This window comes from Vicugna pacos, chromosome 19 (assembly GCF_048564905.1).
Source record: "Vicugna pacos chromosome 19, VicPac4, whole genome shotgun sequence".
NCBI lineage: Eukaryota > Metazoa > Chordata > Mammalia > Artiodactyla > Camelidae > Vicugna > Vicugna pacos.
This window is the reverse complement of record NC_133005.1, coordinates 36,249,183-36,267,855: the sequence shown is the minus strand read 5'-3', so window position 1 is coordinate 36,267,855 and position 18,673 is coordinate 36,249,183. Positions and strand designations below refer to the sequence as shown.

The window sequence follows — 18,673 nt, the reverse complement described above, 5'->3', positions numbered from 1 at the left end:
ACTGGACTTCACCAACAACTTTCAAAAGTACTGGTGACCAGTCTAGCAATACCAACTTTTTATTTTGCTAGATAAGGACATTAAACAAACAAATGACCTAGTAGCTGCAATCACCATATTTAGTACAAGTCATTTTAACACCAAAACAAGCAGGACACACAGTATCAGAATAAAGACCTCTCCTTTAAATAGTTTTATAGAAACACAAAAGGAAATAAAACCCCGTGTGACGCTGTCCTTTACTCCTCATTCTGTCCCAGACTGAATGATCCAATGACTGCTCTGATACACAATTCCTTCCCATCTACTACCCACTCTTTCCAACTGTAAGGAAGACATTTTGTATACAAATACAGACTCTAAGGGCTCTTAACCTTAAGCAAAAACTAAATGGGCTTCAACTCTGTCTTTAAAAGTTATCAACCACTGCTAGTCTCAAGACAACTATTTAAAAACAGCTTTTGCCCCGTGAAACACTAAACAAACAAAACTTAGACTGAATATGTTGCAAAAAGCAACAGGAAAAAGACTTATTAAATTTTTTAAATTTTAAATTATTAAATATATACTAACATACTCTTTAAAAAAAACAAGCTTCTAATTAATCTCCTAAAAAAGATCTACACCTTGCGACAATTACCTCTAAATTCCATGTTAGGCACAATAACCTTTTCACAGATGCTTGTCAGCGTGTTCTGGTCCTCAAACAGATTCTTATAGTGAGGTCTCTCACAAACCGAAGCCAGAAACTGAATTGCATTACTTACCAACTGCAATAAAACATAAAATAGGCATATTTTAAAAAGTAAACCAAATTGTTTATTTTTTCGGGAGGGGCGGGGGGGAGGTGGGGAGGGAATGTCTTAATTATTTATCTCCACCATCATCTTACCAAGTCATATTTAACCTCTTGACCTGTTGTAACTAGTAAATTCCAGATGGCTGTGACAAAACGAGGCAGGTACCGCTGAAATTCTTCATCATATTTTTGTGCATAGAGTGCAGCATTATCACAAATCTGGGATTTTAAGAGCTCCAATAAGCCTGCTTCCTCTTCATCCTCACATAAGAGAAAATGGAAAACTCAAAACATACAACTTCAACGCTACCACAAATAGGGAGAGAAGCTGAAATTCCTGAATGAACTCTTTAAAAAAAATTTATATCCCAAGCTAAGTGCTGTAAACTACATTTATGCCACTGCCAATTTATTCGCCTGGTATTTCAAATAAATAAAAGATGAAATACTTCTTATTTATTAATGAAAGCAGTTCTCAAAAGTTTTCAAGTTAAATAAAGGCTTTTCTTCTGGTTGTTGAATTATAAAATACATATTACACTAAAATAATATATCCTCCAGAAACCTGAATGATAAAGATCACATCTCACTTTCCTTTGTAACATGGTTAATTGCCTTGCTATCTCCCCGAAGGTTCTCCTTTCAAATATTTTAAAATGTGTCCTCCCTCCAATAAAGTAATGCTGTAACATTCTCACAAAAAATATTTTGGTTATAAAGTATTAAACAATCTAAAAATATGTACATATTAAACAATCTAAAGCAGGGGTCAACCAGCTGCCAAAAAATTTCTGAAGTAAAGTTTTATTAAAGCCCAGCCACCATCATTCCTTGTTTTCATTGATGTAATTTATAGTACTGCGTGTACAGCCTACAAGGCCAAATATATTTCCTACCTGGATCTTTACAGGAATAGTTTGCCAGCTCCACTCCAAACCACAGCAATGATGGATATAATTATCCTAACTATATGTAACAACATCCCACAAATGCCTTTTGAGTTATGTGCAAAAGAACTCAAATTGAGTAAAGATAAAAAAGAACTCCCTAATAGTTCCTTCAAGGCATAAATATAAGGGCCGCTGCACAGGTGGATGACACAGGGTAGAACGTGGTTAAATGGGCAGACAGCACCCTTAAGAACCCCATGTGGAGAATTTCTTTTTAGACTTAAGTGTAAAGACAAGCTGTTTTCTGAGGGAGTGTTTTTTCCCTAGTGAACTGCAAGAATTATGTTATGGAAACCCAATCTTTTTTGGTTGCTTTTTGTTGCTTGTAAATCTCAGAGACAAAATCTGCTGTACCCCCAAAGAAATGATTCTCTACACCCCACCCCCCAAACAGATTTGAACCACCAATTCTAATTTTTATTTTATCTGGTGTTGAAGTATTCTTAATATTTTAAAGTTTTTGTTTAAAAGGTAAATCATAAATATATTAATAAACAAGCAAATGAATAAGACAGAATAAGTGCTGTATGTTGAAAAGTATGTATTACAAAACCCAGATCAGAAACTTTTACACATTACCAACTTTCAACATGTCCCCTCCTTCCCACACTGTACATGACTTTTTCAAAAGAGGCTACTATCATAGAGGTTTAATTTTCATTTCATAAAATTATTTCAAAAAATGGATTTTCATAAAAGTAATTTTTCATTTCATAAAATGTTCACAATGTGAATACTTGAGGTCTTACTTTCAATAATGTAATAAAACAGCCTTATCCGTAAATTGTGACTTTAAGTGAGGCCCATAAGAGTAATTCTGCATGTTACAAACAACCAAACGTAGAATATCCTACAAAATCAATTATTACTTGCATTCTTAGGATTCAACCTATTAACAATGCAAGATTAAATAATTTTTAAGGAATTAGAATGCTAAATGTTCTCAAATAACGTTTTTTGAAGTCTATCCTCTTTGCAATGTTTTCAGAGAGTACTCAAATAATTTTTTTTAACATTATAAAAAATTGAGATACAATTGACATTTAACATTATATTTCAAGTCCTTAATTTAAAAAAAAGCCTACTTGGAAACTATTTTAAACAATACTTACATCAGTTTGTAGAAGTTTATTATCTAACGTCAAGAGGGTATGAAAATTGTTCATCCAAGTTTCCATATTATCTTCAAAAAATTCAGGGAGATCCTGAAGAATAAATGCTGCCTTGAGACTTTTGGTAGAAATAATTAAGTATTCTATTTTAAAAAGTTTTCCCCACCACACACAGTATTTTCCACATGCTTAGACTCAAGCCCACACTTCTCAGCTGAGCCAACCATTACCTATTCTGGCAAGAATTCTCGGCTCCAACTAGGTCTGGTAGCTGAGTAAATCATTCTGTCTCTGTAAGGTTTCAACCATAAATGAGGCCACCTCTATTTCCTGTCCCAATCTGAATCTACTTATTCCTTCAGGGTCCAGCTACGACTGAAGACTTTCCTCACAACTCAGTGTTTACCAATACATTCCTTTTCCTTTCTGAACTACTGCATTTATTACTGTAAGATGACCACCAAGTCAGGCTTACTGTCTTGTGCAGTTACCGAATTCCTGTGGCACAGCACCGCCTTCTTAATGAGGGATAAGCCCCCAAAGGTAAAGATTATGCCCCCTTCCTTTGGTTTCCCTGACTAACATGTTATTAAGCACCTCCTTCTACTTGACTTCTAGGAAGCATTTCTAAAGAAGGTATAAACAAAAATAGTGCTATCAAGAACTTCTCAAAATGCTGTCCAGCTGAACACTGATGAAGGCATGCTGTTTTGGGCTGTCTCTCCCATTCATTCTCCCTATTCCTTCTGAGGAATGCTCTCCCTACCACTGTGAGTACAGCCATGTTGTAAAGATTAAGTCCAGTTTCTTGGCTCTGGCTATGAGCAACAAAAAGGCCAGGTCCTTCCTCTAGCATCTCAGTATAGTAATTTGTACCAATAAGACTCTCCTCACGTTCCTAAGTCAAAGTAATGACTCAAGAACAGAAAGAATGATTGGAGGCCACTACCTCTCAGTAGCAACAGAGTGGGTGACCAGGCATTTTCTGCTATAAGACTGTGGCTGTGCTTCCTCAGAAATGTCACTAGTTCATACAGCTTCCCTAATCTGCTTCTTTAGCCTTTGGTCTCCCAGATATGCTTCCATTAAAAGCCTTTCTGAATAAGCTAGTCAGAGGCCTCTAATCAAAACATGGTTGCCCCAGTGTTAATACCCATTTAAATGAACAAAAGAGGAAGGCCTGAGAATGTGATCTTTGTGTCTTCAATAAAGTAGAACACAGGGTAACACCCCAAGAGTGATTTACGAGATGAGGTTAGCCTAACTTACTAGACTAACAGAATGCTACTTTCCCCCAAGAAACATCCACCCACTAGCATCTCTAGGAACTACTGTAATGCAGAACACAATTTGTAGATAAAGAATGGGGGGAAAAGAAAAAAACTGATGTCTTCTTTTAGATAAAAAAATAATCACTGCTAGCAAAGAAGTCTTTATCAAGTGGAAAAACTTTATATTTGACATCAAAGAATAAGAATCAAAGGTGAGAAACAAAACAAAAATTTACCTGAAAGTTTAAACTGTAGAATAGTTTTGAGATTAGGATCAGGGAAGAAAAAAGAATCTTCAGGGCAGAGGCATCATTTGCATGGGTGCTGCAGAGTTCAATAGTGGCCTTGGAAAGGAATTTAGGAACATGGATTTAGTGGATTGTAAACCTTAGTGAAAGAGCCTTGCACTGGGCTGAAACTACTTATCTGTCTTCTCCAAAATTTGGCTTTTAAATAGTAGGGCACAGTCATTTAAGACTTTTGAAAAATATGTTAAAGTATCTATTTTTAAATTGTCCATAATAGCACTACTGACAAGACCAATATTAGTGTTTTGGTCTAGATCCTTCTACCCTCCTCTGTGCATATATAAAAATATATTACACAAAACTGTCTCTATATGCACTCATTAAATAATTCCCTTGTCACCTGACATTTAGGTTGTTTCCAATTGTTCATTATTCTATCTGCAAAAAAACTTTGTGCACACCTCTAGTTCTCCGAGTTTGAGATTCAAAAAGTGTATTACTGATGCTATGCTATGAGCATGGGTTTTGGAAGCCAGACAGACCTGGATATAACCCAGACTCTGTTACTCACAATGAGCATGAGTTTGAGCTCGTTGTTTTACTGAGCCTCAACATCCTCAGCTGTAATAAAAGAATATGCCTACCTCATAGAGAATATGAGAATCAAATGAGAAAATATACATAAAAGGTCCTAGTAATTTGCGCACACCCACTATGTAAAAGATATTCAACAAATGTTGCTTCCTATATCCTAGAGTTAGGAAATACGAACATTAAGGTTTTCTTAATTAAAATGTCAAACTCCAGAAGGCTACTACCATTTATAATCCAGTGGACAGGACATGAGAGTGTTCATTTCACTGAACTCTCGTTAAAACTGTTTATGTTATTAAAAAGAAATAAAAAACTTTGCCAATCCAGTAGGTGGAAAAAAACTGACCCCATTTTGTCCAATTTTATTTTTAAAAACAAAAATGTACTATCAGTCTGATATCCCAACCGTGAAAAATCCTGTGCATACTCTGAAATTTAGCAATTTGTGAATATCAACTTTCAACAACTTTCCTTTCTGGAAACAGTAAATGAATGGCTTTTCTCAAGGCAGTAAAACTAGGTTTCAGGCCTGGCTCTCTTTTTTTTATTAGCTATGTGATACTGTCCTCTTTCCTCATCCAGGAAAAAAAGTTAACAGCACTTCTCTTTCAATCTTAAAGGATTCTCAGAAAATGAAGAACACATTTAGGGAAGTAGCCTATGTACTATAAGACGATGTACAAATACATAAATTAACTAAAGTCCATAACCAGTCAAATCAAAATATGGATCTATTCCTTTACAGACACATACTCAAATACCTGAATGAAATAATATGATGCCTGGGATTTGCTTTTAAATATTCCTATAGAATGAAGGGGAGGGAACTAATTAAGGACAAAATGCTGGTTACAGTTAAACTTGAGTAATCGATACATGGGAGTTCATTATACCATCCTCTCTATTTCCATGTGGGTTTGAAATTTTTCAAAAGAAATGCTGCTCTAAACATTATCTATAAAAATAAGCTTTCTTTTTCTTTTTCCTATCAAATAAGCTTTCAAAGCAATCTCTTAAAATTTATACAAACATTCAAGCAATTTAAAATATTAAGTAATTAAAAAATACCAAGATGTTATTACATACCTTAAATAGGTTAGTCAAAGGCAAAGCAAAGGCATCCAGAACAAGTTTAATTTCAGTCCATAACTCGTTTGACTTAAATTCATGACGATATCTAGAAAATTAAAAACAGGTAAACTAACAAGTTTTTGTTAACTGATTTTAGGTCTTCAAGGACAGATTAGAGAAAAATCTATAGCTAGACAGCTTTCTGAAGTAAAAAGCAAATTCTTGGTTTTCTTTTTAAAGGAACCAAGCACAGTTAGCAAGACCAGGTATTTCACAAGTAACAGGGCAATATGAAATAAACATCCTACTTAAAAGAAACAAACACAATAATGAGCTGAGAGGCTTATGCTCTTAGTCTAGGATTATCATAAAGGAATGACAATAGTCACAAAAATATATATAAGTGAAAACATTTGAAAGAAAAGTATTTTTAAAATACGAATTTATACACCAATACCTTTTAAATAAAGAATGTGCTGTACGAAGGACTCCATTAATAACATGGAAATCTCCACTCTGAAAGCGATTCACCATTTCTGTCAACAAATCAGGCCATTTCTGAGGGAAATCTTCTCTGCCAATAATGCTAATAGCATCACTTAACTGGGGAGAGGAAAAAGACTAATTAGATGAAAGCTCTTCACACACGCCTACCTAAAAAGCCCAGCCTCACATTACCTGCTTCTGAATTTGCTCCGGGCTGCTAAGCATCAAGTGTACTATGTTGGCTTTAATGGCTACTCGGTCGGCTTCACAAATTTTGTTTGGTTCATCTTCAACCTAAAAGCAAAACACAAATGAGTAAGTACAATAAAATCCATATCCATGACTATATGGGTTTGTAGATAAAATAGAACCATTTCTCATTTCCCAGTTTCCTAAGAAAAACAGAGAAGGTAGGGCCTTCTTTCTACATAAATGGGTCACAGATTCTTTTAATAATTTGATGAAAGCATTTTGCTGCAGAAAAAATGTACATTCCATCCCAAATGCAAATATTTTATGTACAAATTAATTAGCTTCTCTGACTCTCTAACACCAATTAAGAATCTTAGTTCTGTATGTAAACTAAAGAGATCAGGGTTAAATAGAGATATATGCCATTTAGCCCAAATTCATCTTCAAAAGCTTCAACTGGACTCTCACTTTAAGTCAAAGGTCTTGTCAATGAAAACTTCTTGACCATTACCAGTCTGAATGCATCCAGGACTATACCATCCAGAGAGATTCTGGAAGTCTCACTCGATTCACAAATCAAGAGAGAGGGCTATCATGTCTCCAAGCAGAGAGATGGATTTTCAAACATTCTAAAATTCACCAAGTCACTTCTTCACTGCATGGGGTAACACCTGACTATACAAACTTAAAAACGTATTTCCTATTTTTAAATTATTTTATGGAATGAGGAAAAAGACTCTCAATATTTATTAAGATTTAAAATGGACTTTTTAGAAAAACTGATCATTTTTGTCAACTTTGATACTTTCTAAATATTAATACTGCTATCACTGGAAACAATTCTCTCAGAGCTACCTCAACCTCAGCATTACCGACATCTTGGGTCAGGCGAGTCTTGTGGGGATCTTTCTTGTGCATTGTAGGATGGGTAGCAGCATCCTTGGTAACCACCCACTAGATGCCAGCAACTCCACCCACCTCTTGTTGTGACAACCAAAATGCCTGCAAATATCCCCAGGTGGGCAAAATCACCCCCAACTGAGAACTACTGTCATAAGCTAACGTAGGGGAAAATACCTTCTCAATGTATAATTTTACATTGATCATTAAATTTGCAGCACAATAGGATTCACCTTATAATTAGAAATTATTTCCATATCCCACATAGGACAAATCTCTTATCAAAAACTTGAAATCTAAATTATTTTCCATTCTACACATTTATATATATATAAAAATAAAATGTGGTTTTTCAGCTTTATATAATTTCTCCCTGTCCACAATAGAAATTGTTTCAATTATTCATTTGGACTATGTCTTCCCACATAATGTCCCTTCAACAGACAGGGAACCAAAGTTAAATTTCAACCAAAATGGAGGTTAAAACCAAGTCTCATACTCTATAGCAACCTAGGTGACGAAACTGATTTAATCTATATAGATTTAAACAAATAGGAACTTTGGGAAAATATCCTGTTTAACTTCGGTCAGTTCTTTTGGATTTTCTACATGGATGATCATGTCATCTGTGAATAAAGACAGTTTTATGTCTTCCTTCCCCATTGGTATATTTCCTTTTCTTACTGCATCATCAAGGACTTCCAACAATGTTGAAAATGAGTGGTAAGAAGGGACATCCTTGTTTTGTACCCGATCTCGGTGGGAAAGCTTCAAGGTTCTCACCGTTAAGTATGATGTTAGCTATAGGTTTTTTGTAGCTTTATCAAATCGAGAAAGTTCCCATCTATTTTTAAATTTACTGAGAATTTTTATCATGAATGAGTGTTGGATTTTGACAAATGCTTTTTCTGCACCTATTGATATGATCACATGATTTATTGTTTTCAGTTGACTGATGTGATAGATTACATTAATTTTTGAATGTTGAACGAGACTTGCATATCTGGGATAAATCCCACTTGGTCATGGTGTGTATTTTTACACTTTTAGTATATTTTTGGATTTGACCTGCTAATATTTTGTTGAGGAGGGTCCTGTTTAATTTTATCTTTAATCTGTATCTGAATCTTTCAGGAACACTGCATACAGAAATCTTATAAATATGCAGGGTATTAAACTATGTATTCACAGAATACTTACAATTCTCCAGTTTCTTTTAATATAGTTCTTGAATGTTACTGAGGCACATACTTTGATAACATTATCCTGGGATTTCTCCAGTAATGTTAAAAGCAGCAGTGGGTAATTCTGATTTCCTTCTACAGATTCAAGAAACTTCTCAGCTGCAAAACAATTTCCATGTTAGATTTGTTATTAGAATCAAATCTTAAGACTTCATGTGAACTATGCATATCTCTAACTGAAGCATCAAAAAATGAACGAAAAGAATATTTTCCTTTAGGGAACCTATCATGGGTATACTGACCTCACTTTTCTTATCTATTAAATGGACTATATATGACGTCGTATTAAACGTATATAATACCTCAGTTTTCAGATCACTTTACCATCCATTAATGTACCCGATTCTCACAAACCTATAAAGTTTGTGATCATTCCAAGTGAAGGAGAATCTGCTTCTTAGAGAGATTAAGTGATCTTAGGGCAAAAGTCATACACCCAGTCTTGTTCCAGAAAGATTACTATTAATAATGGTAGTAATATTTCTTTTATAATATGTGATTAAGAGCAGATGGGTTAAGTCTTGCTCATACACATTACTATTACCCTTATGGGTCTGGTGCTTTCCTCACATAGCTAAGTTATCCTCACAAAGATAAGTTGTCACTACTACCCAGAGAGGTAGGTAGTAGTATCCTCATTTTAAAGACAAGGCCACTGAGGTTAACTAACTTGTCTAGAAGTTTTAGTCCAGTCCTTATTCTACCATATTAGCCCTCAGTTTTCCTCTCAAACTAAACATTTCTATTATCAGCAATAAATTCATACAAAGATTTTACCTGCATATTTTAAACTCATTCTACGCTTAGGGACAGTAAATCTCCTAGGTTTACTGAGCACACAGTGCAGGGTTACAGCACTTCTAATTTTTCTTATCTTAAGCTTCATAAGCCAACATCCATTCCAAGGTTCCAGTATTTACTGAAAAGGTCTGCTGTTAGCATCTATTATTTTCTATGATTTCATGTGATTTAATACCTTTCTTCTTTCTAAATTGAGTCCCAAGAGTTTAACTTCCATCCTCAAACCCTCCCTGTTTTGTGTCTACATGTGTTTCTTGAAAGATAAAGAATGCTGAACAGAAAAATGTTTTTCAGGAAGGGACGCACTATGGTTTTGTATGGTTTGTACAGTTCAGTAGAACACTTTGGTTGTTTCAGTATTTGATTGGTCAGTATTTCATGTCCAGCAATCCCTGAGAAACACTATGTTTGTAGTTCTTCTTAGAAACGTAAATTTATTCCTACATTTTGTCCTGGATTCATAAAACAACAGCATCCCCACCTTACAAAGACACAATGATTAAAAAAATAATTTTTAATAATCAGTGTTAGCAGAGGCTTTCCAGGAAAGTCTAAGATTAGAGCCATTAATTTCCTCTTTTTTCAAGAACAAATTACTTCTTTAGGCATTAATGAGAAAATCAGAATGGCCTTTCTAGACTAGGATGGATGCATTAACGTGTACAATTAACACGTGTACAATTCTATTTATCATATATGACATATATAAAACATAACACATGTGCATGCACTTATTTGGGTCTTCATGGGGTGCCTCCTCTTTATGAGAATCCACATTCGTAAATTCTGAAGAAGCAGATTAAGAGCAATTCTGGTTAATATGACTTACATCAAGGATCATCAACTTGCTACCCATAAGACACCCCTGGCCCTCAGAAGTAGTCTGTTTGGTTTGTACCATGTTTCAGATTTTTTTGAAGTTACTTGCTATCATTTAAAAATGAGAATTATCAGATAAAAATGAGAATTTGTACTTCATATAAATATCCTTATTTTTTCGAGCAAAGCTGGAAATCTGATCTTGAAAGACTGGTTTGAATCCCCCAGAGTTAGCTGTTTCCAAGTAATATTTGCCCCTTAACCAAGGCATACAATAACACCATTATCACCAGGCCCCACTTGGCCTGACTTCCTCACTTACCTTCATGTCCGACTTCTGTGGACATCTGAGCTTGCAATTCTAAACTTATACTAAGTCTCTATTTAAAACTGGTCAAAATCAGGATGGTGGGAAGGAGGAGGGGAAGAACCCTAGGTCTTAAAATACATTAATTAAGTCAAACCCAACATGGGGATTAAGACACAGTATCAAATTACCTAGTTTCATTCACTTAATCACTTTTTAAGGCAATTAACTCTTATCTCTATGCCCTCATTATTATATCTCTAAAAGAGGCAGGTTGGGGATTTTCAGAAAAGTCAAGGGACATAGCATTCTAAATATGCCAGTCCTTTTTATCCCAGAAGATACCAAATAAAATCTATTTTACTCAAAAAACAAACCAAAATCTCTTTAAAAACCCCATACCACCATATGTTACAGTAGCTGTAAGCAGCAAACCACGCACTTTATGGCTGGAGAATGAGAAATAAACTATTCCAAGAATCCAATTATGAATCTCTCTCTTTTTTTAAATTTACAAATAGGCAGAATGCACCAAGGTTTCCCATACCTGTCCTTTAAGAATAAAATCAACCACAAAAAATATTCATTTTCTTTACCTGGACGTCTGATGGCAGGATCAGGATCAAGAGTTTTCTTTAAATATTCCGTTAGCGTTTGCAAATTAGCATCGCTGAGCTCCATTGCCATGGAACCTAAAGGGGACACAGTGATTTACACAGAAGAACCCTTTTATATTATGTGTCTCCCCTTCTCTGAAAATCATCCATTTATGTTTTAGGTGTGGGCTATATAAGCCTAACTCTTAGCTGAGACAAGGTTCCAGAAGATAAGGTAGGCTTTTCTGAAACAGTGATGAAAAAATTTTGAGATAAAGAAGAAAAAATACAATTTCAAAGACAGGCACAGAAAAACAAAATTGAAGAATTGATCAAAGTCACCGTAAAGTTTATCTGATTTAACGCTATGAAAAAGGGCAAGTTAAGGGTAAAAAACAGGACTCACTAGGATTTTTTCCTGAAGCCCCACCATTAGAAATTAAAATTTTAAGCAGTAAGGATCCTACAGAGTTCTAAGATTAAAGAAACTGGAATAAATTCCTTTATGTACAACATGAAACCATAGGTACTGAAAATAAACCATATACTGAGAACTTGCACCTGGGGAGATAATTTTGGGGTTCAGAAGATGACAGCTGTGATTATGATTAAAAAGCTACTTTCTACACCAAAAGCAAAGGCAACAAAAGCAAAACTAAGTAAGTAGGACTACATCAAACTAAAAAGTGTCTGCACAGCAAAGGAAACCATCCACAAAATGAAACAGCAATATACCAAATGAGAAAATACTTGCAAATCGTATCTGATAAAGGGTTAATATCCAAAATATAGAAAAGCTCATATAATTCAGAAAAAAAATCCAATTTAAAAATGGGCAGGAGCTGAATAGACATCTTCCCAAAGAACACATACAGATAGCCAACAGATACATAAAAAGGTGCTCAGCATCACTAATCATCGGGGAAATGTAAATCAAAACCACAGCAAGACATCTATCACCTCACACCTCTTAGAAGGGCTACCACCAAAAAGATAGGAAATAACAAGTGTTGGAAAGGACGTGGAGAAAAGGAAAACCTGGTGTTCTGCTGGTGGGAATGTATACTGCTGCAGCCACGGTGGAAAGAAGTACGGAGATTCCTCAAAATATTAAAAACAGAATATATTTTAATATTAAAAGTAGCTATTCCACTTCTGGATATTTATCTGAAGGAAAATAGTAACTTGAAAAGGTATCTGCACCCCCCTGTACACTGCAGCATTATTAACAGTCAGCACTGGATGAATGGATAATGAAATGTCTACGTATACAATGGAATATTACTCAGTCACAAAAGGAAGACGTTCCTGCCATTTGTGACAGCATGGATGAATTCATGACAAGTCATATCTCAACAAGCCTATCTCAAAAAGCCTGACTACTGCTTAGATCTTGTTAAGCTGCTTTTAGGGTCAAAGCCACTTAACAGCTCTCGGGGAAATGAAGCCCTTTTAGGGCAACCATGCACCAAATTATGACTTATTATGGGGCTTCTATGACAACAACAACAAATTAAGTACATAAAGTTTTTGTAAAATGTAATAAAGCTATGAGAAAAAAAAGGTCAAATATACCATAATTCAAATTATCTTAAAAAAAAACTTACACATACTGAAATATATAGAAAAACTAAAAATACACTCCAAAATATAAACAGTGGTAATGTCTACATGATGTACAAGGGGACTTCCATTCTCTTCATAGTCTTCTAGATTTTCCTAATATCCTACAACTATCTATATGTGTTACATTTACAATCAGTTAATAAAATTTTATTATTATAGTTAAAAGACATCTATGACAAAAAGCAATCAAGTTCAGGCTCTCAAAGCCTAGCTGGAAGACAAGATACAACTGAATATTGGAAATAACAACCACAGACCTATAGTCCCTTTTCTGCAGTTCTGAGATGCAAAAATTTACAAACCGAAAGGTTTTTTAAACAAGTTTGCGGCAAACTCACCCGGCAGCAAAACCTGGCTTGAACTGCCTGAGGCTATAAATACAACCCACTTAATCTCACTTAGTATGTAAATTTGTTTCACTAAAGATACACTAACGTGTTTGATTGCAGGGTCATCCCCATGTCCTCCTGGGGATGTTTCGTAATCTACAGTATGTGCATTCCAAATAAAATAAAATAAAATAAAATAAAATAAAATAAAATAAAATAAAATAAAATAAAAAATCTGAATTCTGAAACACATTTGTCCCCATGGAGTATAAGTGCCAAATGAATCACACCAACAGCGACTAAACTGGTAGGTGGCTAAGAAAAGTCAATGGGGTATTTCTGTCCAAGATTTCCCAGAAGCTGTAAACTGGAAGGATATATAGATTTGGACAGGCAAAGTAAAATGAGAACCCATTTCATACAGGAAATAGTGTGAGCAAAGTCACAGAGAGGGGAAGAACGCATAGTTAGCTCCTTTGGGGAACAGTGAGTGGACTTGGAGGTTGAGATCAGATCACAGAGGTTTCCAACACTTAGCTGAAGAGTTTCATGATGTAATGTACAAGAGGAAGACACCAGAGGTTTTTTGAAATGGGTAAAAACTTAATGAAACTGGAGTATAGGAATTTGAGGCTGTTAATGTTTTTTATAGAATGGAGCAGAGGAAGCGAATAAGATCTGTTAAGACACTTTTATAAAGTGGAGGAATGGTGACACCCATGAGCCAGACACAGTACTTGATGTTTTATATGCTTCCTATCATTTCTTGCAATAACCACTTTACAATCAAAGAGAGATTAACTAAGTTGCCCCAAGTCACAAACAAGATCAGATTCAAATCAGTCTGACTCCATGGGTCTACCCTATTCCTATTACCCAAGGCTTTCTCTCATGTTGAAATGATAATGACAAGAGGATGGAACTTGAGTGTAAGCACTCGGAACAGCAATAGGAAGGGTGATGTGAAAAATAGGGCAGCCAGATGAGTAGGGAGGGGAAGAAGTCAAAGATGACCAAGATTTCGAACAAGTCAGATCCAAATTAAAAAGCCATAATGCTTCATCTCTTCACTTTAAACAACAACAAAAAAGCTACAAAATTCTACAAAGGGCTACAGCTAATGCTGTGCTTGTGCAAAGCAGTCCTCCACGGCCAGAAACCACCACCTGCTAAGGAGAATGATCTGTTTGAAACTATTTGTATTCTCAATAGTCCTTTCTCTGAACTAGAAAACGTTTTTAATCACAAGGGAAGCAGGTATTCTGACTGATTAAGTAGATTCCACCGCCCATATATTCACTTCCTTTGACCCAGGGCAGACCACTCACACTATGGGCCTGAATATCAAGTCCCAGTCAACCACACATACAAGCTGAGAGGCTACTCTTTCTGGCTTTTATATCAAAAGTTTGGAAAGTGCTGTGCGTCATATCCCTTCTCTTTTGCAGATTCACTTTGAAGGCCTCAGGAACTTGAACAGTAAGTTATCCATTTAATGCTGTTTAATCCAGGGTCCTCCCATCATTTGGCCATAGAACCAATTATGGAACACACTTGGTAAACCAGTGATTTAATCAATTGATTTCCCGTTCTTTGTTCTGTTAAAATGCTGAATCTGTTACGAAATAATGAAAGTTTGCTGTGGCCAAGCAAAATCATTGACACCGGTATACATGAGCTTAAAACAAAAAGGGTCTTTCTTTGTTTGCCACATGCAAATTATTCTATCTTGTAAGACTTATGCAAGGCAACATGTTAGAAACTGTGTGTGTGCTGGGGGGGTGCGGTTTACAGAGGTTAACAGAATCTATTTTGTTGAATTTTTAAATACATTCCTCAATAAATCTGTTATTCACTAACTTTCTTCATGACAGAGTCCCATGCAATCTAGCACCTGCCAATCTCATCTCCCACCTTCTCCCTGTCACTATGTTCCAGCCCTAAATGCCTTCTTTCTGTTCCTCAAACCAGACAAGACAGTTCTCCCTGCCTGCAATAATGCCCTTTCTTCTAATTTGATATCTGGCATAATTTGGCTGTTAGCCCACAGTCAACAACCCAAAAGAGCCTTCCATGACTATCATCTACCTCATCCCTGTTACACTGTTAAGGGCATTAATCATCATCTGAGATATCTCTGATTTACTTGTTATCTCTGCTTTGTAAATTCCTTAGGGCAGGAACTTTGTCTTCTTCATCTTTATGCCCAGGACCTTCAACACTGCCTGGCACACAGTAGACATTCTTTTTCACACAAACTAATGTATAAATCAATATGTCAATCAGGCAGCTAAAACATGGATGTGGCCTGGGATTGGAGACTATTCTTTGAAGATCACTTATTAGGAGACCCAACACAATGTAGGTACTCAGCTACATCTATCAGATAAACAAAGGACCAACCTACCGCCATAATAAATTTCTGTTCATTCAAAAGTACTTCAATAAAGATGTGCATCTGCAATTTGTCCTGCATTATTGTTCACATCTGCCAGTGCTTGCATTTCTGTTTCAGGGCTTTGCACTTACTGTCCCATCTGCCTGGACAGCTCTGCCCCTGGAGAGCTCTGTGGCTCACTGCTCACTTCATTCAGGTCTTTCTTCAAATGTCATCTCCTCTCAGAGATGCCTTCCTGGACCACCCTATTTAAAAGGGCACTCACCTTGGCCACTCACCATTCTCTTACTCTGTTTTTCCAAGTAAATTTTATCACGCACACAAATTTGCTGTCTTTACTATGCTTCCCCCTCCATTAGGCTGTAAACTCCACAAGAGTAGTGACTCTGTGTTTTGTTCACTGCAATCTCCCTAGTGATGGGCATGTACTAAATACCTAAGTATTTCTGTGCTATATTCAAAAGCTACGTAGCCTTTACTGATTTTTTTTCCCATCAAAACACTATAGTGAAGAATGCTTCACATTTATTTTGGTCAATTGACTGTGACAAACAAGAAGAGCTGGAGATAACTGATTCTAAGACCACATGACAGAATGACCCTAAAAATGACAACGGAGAGGTGCTAGGATAAGACTTAAAAAAAAAAAAAAGGTGGGGGAAAAATGTGTGTCCATGGGGGAGGGATGGGTGGGTGGAATATAAATATGCATACTACAATCTCTGTAAGTTATACAATACCATATAGACCCCATATTGTTAATGTAAGTTAAGGGACTAAACACTTGTCAACAAATTCTTCTTCTGTCTCCTTAGTGATAATGTCTGTAAACCCAAGCTTAGCCCTGATTTGGGAAAGTGTGACAAATTAGGTAATTTTAGGCAATATGCCACAGGTATTCATAATATATCAACAAGATCACGGTCTAATTAAGTGATATTATTTGGCCATAGATGAAGGTATTTTGATACTATGAACTATTAGCAATATAGAAATGTAAAAAGTGTTACTAACTTTAAAATAAAGATTCACACTAGAAATGAAACATTTGCTCTTTTGCCTTTAAATGAGAAGTGAGGTGATACTTTACTTCTCCAGCGAGTTATCTCTGGAAATGCCTACCAATACACAAAAATCAAAAAACATGTACCACACTAGATCAATTATGACAGACTTATTTAAATTTCAAGTTCTTCTTGTTAAATGAATGGCTGGACCTAAGTCTAGCCTCTTCCCACAGGCCCTCAGTTACAGATGGAAACTTTCAGAATAAAAGATTGTTTTCCAAGGCCATCTCACAGACATCTGTGACATAAGTTGATCCAAGATGTGTGCCTTTTCTTAGATATTTCCTCCACATTAGAGAACCATTCCTGAGGCCTTACATCTGGGGAAAGGGAGAGAGATCCAATAAATGAAAACTATCTGGCACACACATCAAGAACACACCCCAACACCTCAACCCACCCTCTGCTTTCTAATCACAGAAACATGCCACTTAGAAGAACCCAAGCTTTTTCCATTGTCTACAAAGCCCTACACGATCTTTGCCCCTAGATACCTCTCACTTCATATGTTACTCTAGCAAGCTGGATTTTCCTCCAATATTCCAACATTCCAAGATTGCTCCCGTCCTCGAGCCTTTGTACTTTCTATTCTCTCTGCCTGGAATATTCTCTTTCCTCGTCCTTCCATACCTGGTCTCAGCTCAAATGTCACCTCCACAGAGAAGCTTTCTTCATCTATCACATCACTCTGTCACTATCTAGAATTATCTAATTCATTTATGTGTATTCCTGTTTCTCTCCTCCACTAGAATATAAGCTCTCCGAAGGAAGGGACTTTGTCCACTTTGTTTCTTCACTGTATTCCCAGGGATTAAGTGGATGCTCACTGAAGTTATTAAATGATTAAAGGAACAAATTAATACCAAAGGTAGACCACTGCTCTCAAACCCATCTAACCCTGTACAGGAAATGGATTCCTTCTATCCTAGCCCCCAACCAGCAGAAATCAAAGTAAACAGAAGGGAAGAGAGAATTCCCTTGCACTGATGGAAAGAAACGAAAGATAAAGGGTCTTAACAGGGAAAAGACTGGGTAGGTCAAGAATCCCAACAATTATGCAAAAAATGAAGACACACCAAAAAGGGGCCCAAAAATTGACTATGGGGGCCCAAGTGGAGGAGAAAAGGAGCACTAGGATCCAAGAGTAAAAAGTCCCTTTCTGTGCATCCAAGGAATAATACCTTTGCATCTATCATGTGGCAAGCACTGGCCACCTGGGTACAGCATGAATAAGGCAGGCAAAGTCCTTGCTTTTTACACGCCAGGAGCTGAGAAAGACAATGAACAAGTAAACTGTATAAGTGGTTCTAGATAATGATAAAAGGTATGAAGTAAATAAAATTAGGGTGATGTGATGAAGAGTTGAAGGGATGAGGTCCTTTGAGAGGTTAGTCAAAGGCGGCATAAGGTGAGCGAAACTTGGACAGGGAACCAGCCTTGCAAAGATCTGACGTTGGTAATTTCCAGGCAAACGAAAGTCACGTCCAAATGTTTTAGCGAGGACAAGCGCTAGGAACGTTTAAGAAAAAGATCAGAAACATGGCTACAGTGGCTAAGGAGAACAGATGGGTGGGAGACGCCGGCAATGGTCACCTAAGCAGGACTTTGTAAACCACGGTAATAACTCAGTGGACCTTCACAGCCACTTTACGAGGTAGGTGTTTTCAATCCCACTTTGCAGATAAGGAAGTGGAGCGATGAAGTGACTAGCACTAAGTTACACCCCTGGGGGGGGGGGCGCTAAATCTGGAACCAACCTAGGCCTTTTACTTCCAAAGCCGAATTCCATGCTCCGAACTACCACACCACAGGGCTTCCCCCCAGGAAGCGGATCCCATTACTGTCTGTTACTGGGCAGGTGCA

The 18,673-nt window shown here is 36.5% G+C and overlaps 1 protein-coding gene across 1 annotated transcript in view; it reads right to left on the bottom strand.

Moving 5' to 3' along the window:
- CSE1L (chromosome segregation 1 like) overlaps nt 1-18,673 on the bottom strand; it is a 34,881-nt gene that overhangs the window by 15,438 nt on the left and 770 nt on the right. The window contains exons 2-10 of the mRNA XM_006206672.3: nt 11,391-11,486; nt 8,824-8,966; nt 6,724-6,825; nt 6,503-6,648; nt 6,061-6,151; nt 4,369-4,476; nt 2,862-2,954; nt 893-1,060; nt 641-770 (exon numbers count right to left, since the gene is read on the bottom strand). Coding sequence (XP_006206734.1) covers nt 641-770; nt 893-1,060; nt 2,862-2,954; nt 4,369-4,476; nt 6,061-6,151; nt 6,503-6,648; nt 6,724-6,825; nt 8,824-8,966; nt 11,391-11,481 — 1,072 coding nt within the window. The 5' untranslated portion in view covers nt 11,482-11,486. The remainder of the gene's footprint in view (nt 1-640; nt 771-892; nt 1,061-2,861; nt 2,955-4,368; nt 4,477-6,060; nt 6,152-6,502; nt 6,649-6,723; nt 6,826-8,823; nt 8,967-11,390; nt 11,487-18,673) is intronic.